The sequence below is a fragment of the Melanerpes formicivorus genome, unplaced genomic scaffold (assembly GCF_026170545.1).
Source record: "Melanerpes formicivorus ecotype bairdi unplaced genomic scaffold, bMelFor1.0.p_v2 SCAF_12, whole genome shotgun sequence".
Taxonomy (NCBI): Eukaryota; Metazoa; Chordata; class Aves; order Piciformes; family Picidae; genus Melanerpes; species Melanerpes formicivorus.
Genome location: NW_027142364.1, coordinates 11,181,331 through 11,198,237, shown reverse-complemented (window position 1 = coordinate 11,198,237; position 16,907 = coordinate 11,181,331). Strand labels below are relative to the sequence as shown.

The 16,907-nt window shown below is 45.1% G+C and overlaps 1 protein-coding gene across 1 annotated transcript in view; it reads left to right on the top strand.

The window, feature by feature from the left end:
- Positions 1–6,093: 6,093 nt before the first annotated feature.
- PROC (protein C, inactivator of coagulation factors Va and VIIIa) overlaps positions 6,094–16,907 on the top strand; it is a 20,751-nt gene continuing 9,937 nt past the window's right edge. Inside the window, 10 exon segments of the mRNA XM_068145684.1 lie at positions 6,094–6,184; positions 6,557–6,640; positions 6,994–7,154; positions 8,107–8,131; positions 8,617–8,727; positions 9,419–9,559; positions 9,900–10,006; positions 10,936–11,053; positions 12,973–13,536; positions 16,384–16,503. Of these exon segments, the coding sequence (XP_068001785.1) occupies positions 6,574–6,640; positions 6,994–7,154; positions 8,107–8,131; positions 8,617–8,727; positions 9,419–9,559; positions 9,900–10,006; positions 10,936–11,053; positions 12,973–13,536; positions 16,384–16,503 (1,414 nt within the window). The 5' untranslated portion in view covers positions 6,094–6,184; positions 6,557–6,573.

The window sequence follows — 16,907 nt, the reverse complement described above, 5'->3', positions numbered from 1 at the left end:
GCAAGAAACTTTGAGCAGATGAATTTAAACTGAGAGGGTGGTTGTAGAGTTCCATAGGACTGTTGAAAAGTAAATGGAAAGTAACTTAGAATAGTCATGAATATTTTCTATGTGGAAAAGACCTTTGTACTTGATAGCCAAACTGAAGGAATTATTTTGTGTGGAGGGAGTAGTTAATACGACAGGAACATAAGAAACCATAGTAATGTTATATACTGTTGGAAGATTAAAATGGTACAAACTGATTATGCAAGTGTTAGCTACCTGGTCCTAGTAATAAAGAGAAAAGAAAAATTACTGCCTTTGCCTGGACATGCACCAGACCTGAGTGTCAGGCTGTATTAACTAGCACTACAGAAAACATGCAATAAAAAAACCAGCAAGAGAGAGACAGAAGATGCACTTACTCCTCTCTTGCAGGTAATATGGTTTGGTCTCTTTTTTATTTAAGTGGCAGAAACCAATAGCAAGAAACTTTGCCCCACTTGGTTCTATTGGGTTATCAGCCCTCCTGTCATCATCTTGGTTTGATTGGTAATTCGCCAGTGGATCTTAGGAGGGTGGAGTGCACTTGGAGAGAGGTTGTTCTCCTTGTCCTGTGTGGTTTTGAGCTTTCAATGATTGTTTTGTTTTTTTAATACAGTGTAAAGCATCAGGAAAGCTGAGGAGAAGTCAAGGAAGTTTGCTCCCACTGAATGGGCAGCAGTGGAAATGAACAGGTTTAGAAGATGAACAGGTTTAGGAGAAGTCCTGTATTCCTTACCTGTAAAGCATCTTCAGAGTTGTAAGGTAAATTCCTTGTTTGGCTGCTATTTCTCTGGTTGGGGTAAATAAGTGTGAACCCACCAGCTGGGCCTCAAGCAGCTTGAGATGTTTGATTCTCATCTGGGTGGAACAAAAAGGTTCTGTGACCACAGAAAGTGATACTTTGTGTAGTAGCAGCTAAAAAATCCATGTAATTCACTAGCAGCTTCCATTTTAAGAGTTCTAGCATTCCGCTGGCTTACCAAATGACCTAGAGAGTAGTAAGTCTTTGTCTTCACAGGAAAGGAAGAGGTGGAGGAGTCTGATTATGCCACCACTTCTCTTGACTTCAGGGTAAAATAAGAGTCAGTTGTGGCCTATGGCTTTTCATCAGGGGAGCAGGAAAGGAGACAAATTCAGGCCTCTTGTCCTTTATGAGCAGGTTGGCTGGTGTGCTGTGCTGCCAACAGGAGGAGCTGGAGCAAGTGACAGGTTTTCACTTTCTTAAAGGCTGTGCACAGCTACAGCCTCAGGTGAGTGCAAGCAGATACCAACCTTAGGATCATAAGAGTCATAGAATTGTTTGAGTTGGAAGACTGTTGCAGTAATAGAGTCAAACTATTATCTAATTCTACCAAGTCCAGTGCCAAGCCATATGCCTCAGCACCACATCTCTGCATCTTTTAAACACCCAGGGATGGGGATTCAGCCACTCCCTTGCAGAGCCTGTTCCAGTGTTTGAGAACCTTTCAGTGAAGAAGCTTCATCTAATGTCCAACATAAACCTCCTCTGGTGGAGGCAGTTTCCTCTTATCCTGTCACTTGTTACTAGGGAAAAAAGACTAACTCCCACCTGGCTCCTGCCTCCTTTCAGGTAAGTGTAGAGAGCAGTGAGGTCTCCCCTCAGCCTCCTCCAGACTAAATAACCCCAGTTTCCTTTGCTGCTCCTCACTGGACCTGTTCTCCAGATCGTTCACCAGCTTTGTTACCCTTCTTTGGACACTCTCCAGCACCTCAGTGTCTTTCTTGTAGTGAGGGCCCAAAACTGAACCTGGTACTCAAGGTGTGGTCTCACCAGTGCTGAGTACAGAAGGACAATCCCTGGTCCTGCCATTCACACTACTCCTGACCCAGGCCAGGATTCTGTTGTCCTTGGGCACACTGCCTCACGTTCAGCCATTCTCCACCAACGCCCCCAGGTCTTTCTCTGCTGGGCAGCTTTCCAGCCACTCTGCTTCAAGCCTAGAGTGTTCGTGGGGTTGTTCTGAACCAAGTGCAGGACCAAGCACTTGGCCTGATTGTCTTCACACTGGCCTCCACCCATCAGTTCAGCCTGGTCAGGCTGCAGAGCCTGTAGAATTAACAGGTTAGGAGAGACTGTCATGGCAGCAGCTTGCTTTCTGCACAGGTTGTCAAGGTCCTCTTGCTCCCAGGCTGCAGATGGGATAAAAAAAGCACTTCCCAGCAGCCTGCTTTGAGTTGCTTCCCTACTCATAGGCTCTCCACAGAGAGATTGTTTCTGTGTTCCAGGCAGCATGTTTCTGTGCTCATTTGTGAGCTGTGCAAAACCTTGGCCTCCATGAATCTTTTTGTTGACACAGCATCCTGAGGAGACTAATAGTTCAGCTTGGTTCCCTAAGAAAGCCAGAGCAGTGTGGTTTGTCTGGTGCTGTGTGTAACAGCCTATCTTACCCCTTGCAGTGCCTGTTTGGAACCTGCTGCCTCTGAGATGGCTCACAGAGCATTGTGTTTCTACCAGACACGCACATAGTCAGTATCCAGGATGAGAGGGAGACCTTGATACTGTTGTGGCAGGGAGATGCTCCAGTGCTCAATGAATGGTCCAGATTTGTTACAAATTAAAAGCTGGTTTTGGTGAATTGGGAAGGACTGCTGGTTGGAACACAAAATTGCTTGCTGAAGAGCTATGGCTTTGAGGCCTTGGAGTTTTTGCCCTCTCTTAAAACCTACATCTGTGTATAATGTATTTCATTTATGGAAATTTGCTTTTTAAATTATGGTTTCACTTTGGAAAAATTGGGAGGAATGATTCAGCACTCCTGGCTGAGCAGCTAAAGGCTGAGAACGTATTGGAGAGTTACCCAGAAGCTTGTAAAACGTTGGAGGTTTTGGGCACAACCAAAGCTTTCATCTTTTTTGTACAGAAAGGAAATGGGAAGATGAAGGTGTGCAGTCTGGTGTGCTCCTCTTCTGCTCCTTCTGCTTGTAAAGGGGGATACCTCTAAGCTGTGAAATTTGAAAGATCCACAATACTTTTTGTACTTCAGGGAGGTGATTCCCTTTTGCTTGTTAACACCTATTGGTAACACATTGTGAATCAGAACTCTCCACAGTGTTAATTAAAATTAAGTGGAGCCTCTGTCTTGCCAATCTCTCAGGAAGTAAGCTAGAAAGTAGCAATCCCACTGCAGGAAATTGTTCAGATTGCAACAGTTCCCTGGCATGCAAAACTGGGCAGATCTTGAAGTGTTCTGGAGCATCTTTTCTTCAATCTCCTGTACCTGGAGTCAGACAATTACCTGAGAGCTAAAGTGCTGCCTTTTAAAAGGCATATTTCTGCACTGCAGCAGCAAGAGAAATGGGAAAGCAGGAACATCAAGTTCCCAAAACACAAGGACTCATGAAAAACTGAATTGATTCCTTCTGCATATTAATATAGGCTTTGAAACAAAAACAAAAAGTTTTTTTAGAGGTCTGACTCACAGGTTTAGAAGTTTTAGGTTGGCAGTTGATCTGTGTGTCCCAAATTTCCAACCTATACCAAGTCTTAAAACCAAAAATGTATTCAATAATACATAGCCTGTGTGGTAGCAAATTTTTGTAGGTAATAGTGTAGGCTATCTACACTGTTTGTGGGTAGTCAGGTCAGCTACACATAGTATCATAGCATCATAGTATCATTCAGGGTTGGAAGGGACCACAAGGATCATCTAGTTCCAACCCCCCTGCCATGGGCAGGGACACCCCACACTAGATCAGCCTGGCCAGAGCCTCATCCAGCCTGGGCTTAAAGACCTCCAGGAACGGGGCCTCGACCACCTCCCTGGACAACCCATTCCAGGGCTTCACCACTCTCATGGTGGAGAACCTCCTCCTCACATCCAGCCTGAATCTCCCTGCCTCCAGCTTCATTCCATCCCCCTAGTCCTATCACTACCTGAGATCCTGAGAAGTCCTTCCCCAGCCTTCCTGTAGGCCCCCTTCAGATACTGGAAGGCCGCAATTAGGTCACCTCAGAGCCTTCTCTTCTGCAGACTGAACAGCCCCAACTCCTTCAGTCTGTCCTCATAGGAGAGGTGCTCCAGCCCTCTGATCATCCTTGTGGCCCTTCTCTGGACACATTCCAGCACCTCCACATCCCTCTTGTAATAGGGGCTCCAGAACTGGACACAGTACTCCAGGTGGGGTCTCACCAGGGCTGAGTAGAGGGGGAGGATCACCTCCCTCGACCTGCTGGCCACACTTCTCCTGATACAGCCCAGGATCTGATTGGCTTTGCGGGCTGCAAGTGCACACTGAGAGCTCATGTTGAGCTTCTTGTCCACCAGCACCCCCAAGTCTCTCTCCTCAGGGCTGCTTTCCAGCCAGTCACTGCCCAGCCTGTATTTGTGCCTGGGATTGCCTCGACCCAGATGCAGGACCCTGCACTTGCTCTTATTGAACTTCATGAGGTTGGCTTGTGCCCACCTCTCCAGCCTGTCAAGGTCCCTCTGGATGGCCTCCCTTCCCTCCAGCGTGTCTGCTGCACCATACAGAGTAATACCTGACTATCTGCTACTACTGTATTTTTTGATGTCCTGGTTTGTGTCTCCTGTCTTCAGATGTGTTTCATAAACTTTTTCTTTCCAGCAGAAGTCTGTTGCCATTAATGTCAGCTGAAATTTACTTGCTGAGTGACTGAATTGGGGATGGAGAGAGGGCTTTGCACTGCACACATCTTCCCCAGGTGTGATTTTGGATGCTGCAATCTTTTTTTTTTTTAAGTTTTTTTTTTTAGCACAAGTCCCAGATGAATGAACTTTGAAACCTTTGTTTAAAGAGAGCTTGTTTTGAAGAAAGACCATGGCCAAGTTTTTAAAGGAAAAAGAAAACAAAAAGTTACAAGCAGTCTGAGCTCTCCTAAACACTGTCACTGAATGTGAACTGACATCTTGGAGAGGTTCAGCTTTTCTTGCCACCCTGGTGGCACTTTCTCTAGTACACCAAAAGATGCAGCATCCTGAGTCTTGCACCTAGGGAAAAATAACCCCCTGTGCCACTACAGAGGAGGGGGTGATCTGCTGGGAAGCAGCTCAGTGGAGAAGGGCCTGGGAGTCCTGATGGACAAGTTCACCATGAGCCAGCAATGTGCCTTTGTGGCCAAGAAGGCCAACAGTATTTTAGGGTGCATTAAGAAAAAGTGTGGCCAGTAGGGTAAGGGAGATTATCCCACTCTACTCTGGTGAGGCCTCATCTGCAATACTGCATCCAGCTCTGGGCTCCCCAGTTCAAGAGGGAGAAGGAATTACTGGAGAGAGTCCAGTGAAGATAATTAGGGAACTGGAGCATCACTCTTTTGAGGGGTGGCTGAGAGACTTGGGGCCTGAGAGGGGATCTTCTCAATGCTGATCAGTAGTTAAAGGGTGGAGGTCAGGAGGATGAGGCTGGGCTCTTTTCAGTGGTGCCCAGTGATAGGACAAGAGGCAATGGGCACAAACTAGTAGGTTTTGCTTAAAGAAAAGCTTTGCTGTGAGGATGCCAGAGCACTGTAGCAGGCTGCCCAAAGAGGTTGTAGAGTCTTACTCTCTGGAGAGATTCTGAACCTGGACATTGTATTCCTGTGCAGCCTGCTCTAGGTGACCCTGCTTTAGCAGGAGAGTTGACTAGATGATCTCCAGAAGTCCCTTCCAATCCCCACCATTCTGTGATTCTTGTGCTTCTGATACAAGCTTCTTGCCCTGCCTCCTGCAAGCAGGCAGCTGATGGGGCAGGGACCGTAGCTCATGGCTGTCAGGGGAGTTAGTTGTCTTGGTTGTTTTGTGGTGGAACCTTTGATGAGAAAGCCACGTGGGAAAACTCTCAAAGACTGCAGTGTATCCCTTTTGATTGATTGTGTGCTGTGAGAAGGTGGTAGGATCTCTCAAGGGACCTCATACTTGGTGCTTACACTTACAAACTGAATACAACCACTTGTACTTGCTAGAGGCTCAGAAGAAAAACAGATTTGAAGAAGGCGGAGTAGACATCCACAGCTCTTTCACCTTTCTCGTTTATGCAGGTGAATTGTCAAGCTCCCCCTGGGTACTGTTTGTTTAATGACTAAAAAGACAGCACTCTGTTGTCACTCCCAAGAGTCAATATCTGAAGTTATGGATTAACTAAGTTCCAGCAGAGCTCATGGTGGAAGAATAGATCACGCTGTTTCACACTGAACAGAGCAGTAAGTGCTTCAGACGTATGGTATCCTTTGGGATTTCAAAGTAACAGCCCGCTTCAATGAACCATAAAGCTTGTCAAGAATGTCTGCTGACAAGGGGACAAACAAGTGTTCTGGGATTGCTACTGCTGGCTTAAAAGGAACTAGCAAACCAATCTGGAGAGCTTCGGAGGAACAGCTGCTTTGGAGTTGGAATCAGAGAAAGTCACAGCGCAGCGTTCGGCAAGGAAGCTGCTCTGAGTAGAACAAGTGGAGGAGCTAACTGAGCTTTCTGAACAGATGCTGTTAGCTGAGATGTCTGAACAGAAACTAGCATGGGGGTTGTGCTGCAGCTCAGCAGTGCACTCCCCTTTGCACCTACCTTCTCTTCTTTAGGTGACTCCTGCTGCAGCATGTGGAAGCTTGTCACTATAGGGGTACTGTTGGCAGTCTGCTCTTCACAAGTCTGTAGTACCTCAAGTAAGTTTTCACTTTGGAGATACTCTTCTAGTTGCTCCAAGGGCATTTCCTGCTCCTCTGTCAGTCATAGGGTGTTATTGGAATCGTTCCTGTTAAGGGGGGTTGAATTCCTCTAGCAGAGCTTGAGAGACACAGTGCTGGGCCTTGATGGCTGTCTAGTCACTGTCGTCCTGAGCTGTCCTGGGTGTCTCAGAGCAGAGGCTGGAGGTGCTTCTGCAGCATTGCTCTGACAGCCTATCGCTCTTGCTGTGCTAGAGAGAGGCTGTTGCTTTGAAAATGTCCTTTGGGAAGGACCATTACGAGGTTTCAGCCCACCCTTTTCCCTGCTTATGATTTTACATTTTGGCTTCCAGTATTTTACAGTAATAGAGATGCAAACCAAGTCCTGAAAATCCAGAAGCGGGCAAACTCTTTTCTGGAGGAGCTCAAGCCGGGCTCCATGGAACGGGAGTGCATTGAGGAGCGGTGTGACTTTGAGGAGGCCAGTGAGATATTTGAAACCAGGGAAGCAACAGTAAGTTGTTGTTTTTAAGGATGAACATGGGACTTAACCAATTGTTTGTTCCCCTAAAATATTGCAATCCAGGGCATAGGAGATCTTGCTGTCAGTGCTAAACATGCATCATTCCTGACTCCTAATTAGGGTCTAGGTATGGTTTTGAATGCAACTGTGTTACAGTGATTGTCAGGTTACCATCTTTATGGGCCACAAAACTTGGCTGCTCATGCTTGTCCCACTGACCCATGAGATCTAGGTCCCAGATGTGTGATTCCAATTGCTGCTTGACCCTACTGTCTGTTCATGCTGCCACTGAGTTTTTCCCAGGCTTTGCAGGCCTTTGCCCTCTCTGTTGCCAATTCGTTAGCTCTGACTGCCTTTCATTATACCTCCTTTGTCTCCCTACCTGTACCTGACAAACATTTCTTTTATCACTGGGTTCTCTCTTCTTCTCTATACCTTGCATTTTCATTTGGACACTGTCTTTTTTTGTCAATATCATTGATTCCTGCCCCTTTTCACACCCAGTCGTTGTGCAGACTTGGACTTTTTCTTACTGTATTAAGCAGAGTAGGCTCACCACATAAGATGAACTAGTCCTTGCTGTCCTTCAGACCCCAGAATGGTTTGGGGCCTGTCTTCACAACACCCAACGTTATCTAAGTGGGCACAAAGGAATTGTGCACTCAACAGGGATCACTGATTTGTGACAAGAAAACAGAGAAGCCTTGGGGGATATTGAGGAGTTGTAGTGCTGGTGGGTCTGCAGGCAGGGCAAGGGGAACAGTGCTGAGTACAGGCAATACATGAATGTCCAGATTGGGCCATTTGGTTAGTTTGTAGTGCCAGTCACTACACTGCCAAGAAGAATGAGACTGATGCTGTACTCTGTTGGCCAAGACACTTTAAATCCCTCACTTGCTAAAAATCTGCTTCTAGCCTTAATGCAAGTTTTGTTTCTTCACAGCTAAATTTTTGGAGCAAGTATGTAGGTAAGTAGAAGACTTTCCTCTTCACTTCTCTGTGTTTCTTCAAGAGTAACTGGTACTCAGCTTTTCTGCTGCTGTGTATGACATACTGATTCAGATGCATCTGAACTTCAGGTGCATCTGTGCCTATCACCACTCATCTCACCCAAGCTAAGGCACTGGTCTAAACTGTTCACTGATCCTCTGCTCCTGCCTGATGTGGCTCAAAGAGAAATTCCACCCATGCTCTTCACCCCTGCAGTAACCTCCCTCTGCCCTGTCTGCCTCAGATTTTACTCTATCTTTTTCTCCTTCTGTCCTCCTTACTCACTCTGCAGCTGTAATTCAGAACCCAAACAAATGCCTTTGTCTCAGGCCCAGCACCACAGAGGTGTTGCCATTCAGTGGCAGAAACCATGGGTGATGCTTGAAAATCTGGGCAGAGTCTGTTATGTTAAGATTTGACCTGTAAGCAGGACCTGTGATTGTGTTTCCTGCCTCTCTTTCAGATGGAGATCAGTGTGACCCACAGCCTTGTTCCAACGGGATCTGCAAGGACAATATTGGAGCATTTTCCTGCATCTGTAACAAAGGCTGGGAGGGGGTTTTGTGCAATTATGGTAATGCTGCCTTTAATCCACTCTGAAGTAACACTCTTTCTGACAGGGATCAGCCCTTTTGTTGCTGCACAGTGCACTCACTCTCTTTACTAATGTATGTTTTCTTTTGTCTGCTGATGCGATGAAAGGATTATCTGCACTTACCTAAAGCAAAAATGAACTTTGTATTGCCGTGGGAGAAGCTTGGAGGTCTGAGACATCTAAGTTTTACAAAGCTAATGTAAATAATTCTGTAAAGCAGGGTTTTCAGTTTCTTAAGAGCTGTCAGCACAGGAATGATGGTGAGATGTTTCACACTACAGGGGAAAACCCCAATCCACTAGAAATATTTGATTGTCTTTACTGTGACGTCTTCTACCTTGGACAACGCATATTTAGGGGATGAGCACACATGTCCTCTATCATCAACACTTTGCACTGTCTGCAGTCAGTGATAGTGAGTTTTTTGTTCTCCAGTCAACCTGCCCTGACAGTAATCTCTATTTCCTTCACCTCTCTGCTGCCATATTCTGCACCAAGGTCTCTTTGCTGTTTCAGGGCCCAGGAACCATGAAAGCCCACAACTGTCATCTCAAATCCTTTGTCAGCTGTTGCTCACTCGAAGCATGATGTTAGTTGGACTTTTTACCTTCCTGTGACTCCTTGGATTTCCAGCCTCTCGTGTTTCTTTTGCTGTTCATGTTTTCTGCAGAGACCAAATACACCAACTGCTCTGTCAATAATGGAGGATGTGACCATTTCTGTAAGGATGACCCTGCCAACCAGTGCCGCTCTTGCAGCTGTGCATCTGGGTATCAGCTGATGAATGATGATACCAGTTGCAAGCCTGTAGGTAAGAGGACAATGTTTATAGTGCAGAAGTGTCAGAGGATTATTCAGACATGAAGTAACAGGGGTTTATGGGAGAACTGTCTGCAGCACACTTAGTAGTAGTTTTCAAAATACCATTCCATGCAAAGTAACCCCATGCCTTTCCCAGCTCTATGCCCACTTTATGGCCCTTCACCTGCGTTTGATTCAGAGAGATGTGCAGGGGAATCAGGAAACTCTCACCTCTGCAAAACACTGAGGGAATTCCACGAAGCTGTGGAATAATATTGCTTAGGTTAGAGGGAGGGAATGCTTTAAGAAAGGTGTTTTTTATTGGGTTAACTTCTTTGGATCTCCTGTAGTGGAATTCCCCTGTGGAATAGTGAAAATGGAAGAGATGGAACCCAAAGCATTCAATATTCGGCTCATTGAGGGAAAAGGAGGAAGAAGGGGAGGCAGCCCTTGGCAGGTAAACAGAAACCAGGTTTTCACCACAATTAGTTCAAGCTCTTCCTGAACTGTTCTGCCTGCTGCTGCAGAAGGGCTCCTGCATTACTGCTATGGTGTCACATGATTGCCTAAGATTCCCTTTGCTTAGCTTTCTCAAAAGCAACCCAAAAGCTGGAGTAACAGGACAAAATACTCTATTGTCTGCTGCTTGGCCTCATCACTGTTGGCAAGTTTTTTACCTTACCGTGCCAACAATGTCAAGCAAGAAGGTAGTGATGACACTTAGCTGCTCTGTTGCTCCATCCTGAGGAAGACCACCTAATCACTGCTACTATAACAGAAGCTACTGTAACATCCTTCTGGTGGCAATGTCAGGTCATCTTCTCCCCCTTTCTGCATGGTTCCATTCTTATAAGCCTCATCTGTCATAAATTCAAAGCATATTTAAACAGCAAAATATGCCATAGCTTTACAGAGCAGGTGGGGACATCGCAGAGAAAGAGGAGACCTTGCAGAGCTTATTGTGGAACTAGCAAATGCTTGTAAGCAGGACCTGGGTTCTCTTTGACATTAAAGAGCCTTTTGCACCATAGCATGAAACCTGCAGCCCACAATGACACATTATCTCTGGTGAGGATAGAAGAATAATTCCTTCCTTGCAGCTCTGTACTTCAAAGCTTTGAAGTCCTGAAGTGCTTCTTTTCAGTGACCAGCATCATCCCATGCTGATTTGGATGAAGTGAGCCCTCATTCAGGAAGAACATTATAAAGATTTTCATGGATGTTCCACAGAGACCTTCCTCATAGTAGTTTTTGTCCTGTGGTAGAGTTTTGGCATCAATTAATGTGACATATTTTGATGCATTTTACAGTCACAAAGAAGAATGTGTGCAGTGTTGTGTAGGCCACAGTCCATGCAGTGTCAGACCTCACTTTCTTTTCTTTCAGGTTATGCTGCAAAATAGCAAAGGGAAATTTCTCTGTGGAGGTGTTCTCATCCATCCATCTTGGGTCCTAACAGCAGCACACTGCACTGAGGCAGGAGAGAGGCTCAAAGTAAAACTTGGTATGGAAAAAAAAAAAGTCTGTGTGTTTGTTAATATAACTCTTTCATTCCCAATGTTTATCATCTAAAGAGAAAGACTAGCAGGTTATGAAGACAGAAGCCCTCCTTGTCCATAAAAGAAGAACTGGAGGGCAAGCTTGTATCTGGGTTTCCACTTCTGAGCCTGGGGAGTGGTCTTGTAGCAGAATTTGGATGGCTTTTGTGTGTCTTAAAGTGAAAAGGTAGATCTCAGTGTGGCTGAGGTTGTGGAAGATAGATTTGGAAACAAGCCAGTTTTCTTGTTTGTGGCTCTTGTTCCTCTCATTTCCAGCTGAAGAGCATCCAGCAGTGTGCTCAGAGCTTCAGGACAACAGAGCAGATATGTAATGATTCCATTCAGAATACTGTCTCTCCCTTCAGAGAACAGGTCTCGTGCTTTCTTGTTTACGTAGAACTTCATAGTTAATGTTTTTCTGCCAACAACAAGATTATGATGCTCCTTACTGTGTAGAAGGAATTAATTGCATTTCACACAACCTGAATGTTCAGTACATCCAGGTGTGGATAGGACTTCCAGGCTTTGAAAGTCTTGGGGTGGATAACTCAGCTGAGGAAAGAACTATTCATGACCAAAAGTCAAAAGGGTCTTTTGGGCTGGGGTGGAGGTAGCACCAGTGCAAAAGCTGTCATCTGCTTGTTCCAAGATGTCTCAGCATACAGACAGTTCATGGCCATGCTTCTGTACAGAGCATGTGATGCTTAGCAGCAAGTATGTTCCTACAGAACTAAACTGCCTTCCTCAGAGGAGATGATGTGAGAGTGGTTGAGTCCAGAGTTATTTCTGAGGCCTAAAGAAAGACCTTTGTATCTGTGAAGATAGGAATAAACCCCTGCCCCTTACCTGCCAGTCAGCCTCCAACCACAGAGTGGGTAGAAAGGAAAGGTGCTCCAAGGCTTCTGCAGATGATGTTGCCACCAAGAAGAGAGATCATGATAGCATTAAAAAAAAAAATAGATCTGTGAGTGTTGGCATGGCAATTAGCAAGTCTTTCATGCTCTGAAACTACTTAATGCAGGTGCCTGTCAGAGCAGTTTCAGCCATCTGCCTTGTCCATGTATGAAATGTGTCCTTGTATGAAATGTCCGTTGGCTGTCTGCAGAGGAGCAAGAGGAGAGACACTCAAATAATTGTTCTGGAAGTCCAAGATCCAAAGCTGGACTTAAGGATCTTCTGAGAATCTGTTTCTGGAACTACTGTGAATTATGAAGTCCCTATGCCTGTTTCTGTCTTTTCCAGTGTCTCACAAGTGGCTTCCTCTTGCCTTTCTGGCCCTTTTCAACTAAGGCTCCTTCCTTCTGTCCTGCAACTGCTTCACCCACAAAGTGGTCATCATCATGTAGCACAAATAACAACAGGGAAATCTTAAGTAGTCAAAAATTCCTTAAAATACAGGTGCAGGATTTCTAAAAGGAATAGCCTTACCAGTCAGTCATCTTTATCTTAGAACTCCTGAAGTTCAATCATTCAGCACTGGTTACATAGCAGTGTAACCTGTGGTTGTCTTCATTTGCTGCATGCTTGCCCTCTCTGCTTTTAGTGCTGACTCCAAGAAGATTGTTTTCCTTCTGAAGAAGATCTCTCAAGTTGCACAAGTGTTCTGTAGTGTCAACACAACAGGGCATTACATAGGCATTTCAGTGTCTCAACTGACATCCATACCACTAGGGTGCTAATTCGTACAGTACTATGCCTTCGTGAATTAGCTATATGTGGAAAATGGACACATTGGTCCATCTAGTAAGAACATCGTTAACTTCTCACCTAAAACAAACATATGTCTGTGTTAGAAGGGAAGTAAGTACCATCCTAAAGCCCACTGTAATCCAGATGCCTTGGTGTTACTCAGTAGCATCTGTCATCTTCGTGCTTGCTCTTCCAGGTAAATTCCACCGTCTCCGCACTGAGGCAGAGGAGCAAACTATTTGGGTTGATAAATGTGTGAGCCACGAGAATTACACCAAGGAGACCTCTGATAACGACATCGCCATGCTGCACCTGGCTGAGCCCGTGATGTATAACAAATACATGCTCCCCATCTGCCTCCCCACTCGTGACCTGGCAGAGCAGGAGCTGACAAGAAGTGGGAAGCAGATGGTGGTAACTGGCTGGGGCAGCACGGCTGACGATAACCACAGTTACTCTACGCTCCTCAGTTACATTGAAATCCCCATTGTTTCCCGCAATGAATGTGCCCAGGTGATGAGATTTACCATCTCTGACAACATGCTGTGTGCTGGCAGCTTAGGGGACAGACAGGACTCCTGCACTGGGGACAGTGGAGGCCCTATGGTCACTAAATATCAGGACACTTGGTTTTTGGTAGGACTGGTGAGCTGGGGTGAAGGCTGTGGAAGAAAGGATAAATTTGGAGTCTACACCAAAGTTAGTCAGTATCTTGAGTGGATCCAGCACCATATAAATGAGATGTCAGCTTATTTGAAAGGTTGATTCTGATACTGAGAGCCTGGAATATTGTGGCTATGTGCTAGTGACAGTGTGCAGTGTCATATACTGTCAGATCATCAGTATTAAATATTAAGTATGTGTTAACCCTGTGTGCTGTTTTCCTTGGTACAGTCCTGTCCTTTCAGCTTTAACATAGTATCCACAGGAACTATTTTGGTTTACAGATTTATTTTGTCTTTATATCCCTTCTCTTTCAATACAGTGAAGTGTTAATAACGTCATGGCTGCTGCCTTCCCTCATTCACGGCTTCCTCCAGAGCTCACAGATCAAGCCAAGTGTAATGGTTTAGCTCCAGGGCTGAACTGCCTGCTCCCCCAGCACAAAAATGAGAGGAAGAGTGACACACACAACTCAGGGCTGAGATAACAAGAGTTTAATGTAACATAAGCTATCATAAGCACAATGTGTAATTACCTTAGCTAATAATCTCATTAATCGAATAATGCAATGCATGATTACCTTAGCTTAGCCTATTTGCAGGAAAAGCACAGTGAAATACAGGGGGAAAGACAGCATGAAACAGAAAGCCAAAGCCAGCAGCTGCCTGACTGCCACTCCTGCCGCCTTGCCTGCTGAAAAAGAGATCACACCCAAGGAGCCTGAACACAGAAACAGCAACAGGAAGCCTTCCATGTTGCAATCTGAACTTCAAGCCCCATAATACTTTGCTCCAGTTAGCGCTTTCATTTTTGAAGCTGGCATGAGTGCTGCATGGTTTGAGTAACAGCAACAGGTTCAACTCACTCAAGCCAGTAGGCCACCAGGACTTCTCAGTATTTTGTGTTCTGTGCACACTCAATGCCTGATTTTAATCCCATCACCCCCCAGCTTCCTTCAGCAGGAATTCTGGTGTTATTAAGGAAAAGAAGCTTAATCCCAAGTTTTTGCATGCTTTATTCTAAAGGTCTGTAAATCTCTTCTAATTAAGCAAGATAAGCAAACTCTGTTGTTCATTCGTTTCCTAGTGAATGCAATCAGATGCAGACTATATTAGCATTACTAATAATGAGTGGTAAGTCTATGTATGGGGTGGGGTGGTGTTTGCACCTGTATCTGTCTGTCAAATAAGCACCAATAACATCATAGGGAGTAGCAATGGCCAAAATGAAGTCTAATATCACTGTTGTTTGTAATCTTATCACCTAAATATAATCTTGGGGGGTGGGGGGGGGAGGAAGTGGCACTAACTCTGACATAGTGATGCATGGTTTCAACATCTGACATATTGGACACGTATTTGGATCACTGAAGCAGTTCTGTCTGTTAAATAAAAGTGTATGTGGATTTGTAAAAAAAATTAACAGCATCTGCAAAGAGGTTTAAACCCCCTTAGACTTACAGGCTGCTTCTGTGCTTATTAAGCAAACACTGAAGTTAATTTGTGCATTCAAAAAGTAAAAGGCTGAGGGCTTCATGCTGGAGCTGAGCTAAAACTGAAGAGTGCAGTCAAACATCTCTCAGTGTCACCATCTCTTCTCCCTCCCCCCTCCCCCTTATTTTTTTTTCATATGGGACTGGATTTATGAATCAATGAATGTTAAAGAACAGTTCTCTGAACAGCAGCAGCCTTCCACCCAGGGAAACTTCTTTCTGAGGAAGCTGCCGTTGCTAAGTGGTGAATCACAAGGGAAAACCTGATTGTGTTGAGAGCCAGGAAAACATGGAGCCAAGTAAAGGTGGCAGTGGTGATGTCAGCAAATAGCTGGGCAGTACTTGTCCTCTTGCAGGTGACTGCTGTGAATCCTCCTACACACTCTCAGCTCTGAGTATTTCAACAGATGTTTACAGAGCAGCTCATGTGTTTTCCAGAGCAGCTGGGCTTGCCTGCTACACGATGGAATGTCAGAAATCTTCCCTTAAAAATTCCACATTTTCCTGAAGAAATGTGTTGCAGAGAAGTGGCTTCTATTGCTGGAGGATGTTTTTAAGGACTGGCTTCTTTCTAAATGAACATGTAGATGTGTGTGGGAACACACGATTTTGGTCTGATTTTGCATCTCAAATGCGGCTCAAAGAATCCAGAAGATTATCTCTCCTCTGTCAATATTTGTGGCCGGTTAATGATCAACCTCTTAACCTCATGGCTGTTCCTGGTGTACATCCAAGTCTGTCTCCTGTCTTCCCCTAACAGAACAAACCAAAAAAAGAAAAAAACAAAAAAAAAGGCAAAAGAAAAGGTGAGTGTAATTGCATGGTTCTGGGAATGCATTCTGGATCCTGTGCTTTGGGAAGAATCAGCTGTGTGCTGTTGATTCCTGGAATGTTTTGCCTGGGAAGGTGATATGAAGAAATACAAACTTCTGTCTTGTAAGTTTTGCTGCCAGATCTGTGGTGGGTGGTTTCCTCACTGGGCTTGGTGCCTGCAGTCTTATTTGACAAGACCATCAATAATGATACATCAGCTGCTGTTGTTAGAAGGTGCTGGGTGGAGTGTGCAGTTCAGCCCTCAACTGGGACGCCGCACTGCTTAGAGGGGCCTGTCACTGGAACTGGCTTCAGCTCAGTCTGGGCCTGATCCACACCTCCTGGGTTCACTGTTGCTCTTTTATTACCTCTGTGGGCTTTGAACCAGACCCTGTGCCACATCCTGGCCTGGGTCAGTCTCTGTGTGCTGCCTTGTGAACTGTTTGGATTCCTGTTGTAGTGTGCAGCCATCAGTGTGGCTTGGAGAAAGAATGGACATCAAATCAAAATGAACTGGGTACCATTTGCTCTGTTTGTCTCTTCTCTTCCCCCCTCACTTCTTCATCTTTTTTGCAGACTAATTCACCCACATTGCCTTTGTAACAGTATCCCAATTTCATTCCTCTTTTCCCTTTGCAGGAAGTCAGCAGGAGGTTAGAGTGTTCTGAATGCCTACTAAAATGGAGAGCAGTTCCTCACTTGTGGTGCTTCTCCTGCTGCTGTGCTCCATCAGCAGCAGCTGTCTGTTTTCATATTCAGGTAGGTACTTCTGAATTACATTTGTACCTCAGTTGTCTTTAAGTGTAAAGATTGCCACAAGAAGTGAAGCTATGTTCCTTTTCTGAACACTAGGATCTGTGGGCTGAAATGCAAAAGAAGGAATGATAGCTCACATTTCCAAGAGAAATCAGCCTCTCTTCACTTCCTACTCAGACCACTATCCTGTTGAAAATATTCTCCTCCTGACACTGAACCCTGAATTATTTTTGCATTAAAAAGTTTTCCAATTTGGGAAACTTAACTTAGGTACTTCCAGCATCTGTTCTCAGGCCTCATGTTGATTTTACTACAACTACACAAGGTTTGGAAATGGCTTCAGAGAGCTTGAGAAGAGGTTCTCACCAATTATGGCTGTCTTTGCAGAGAAGCAGGAGTAAAAGTAG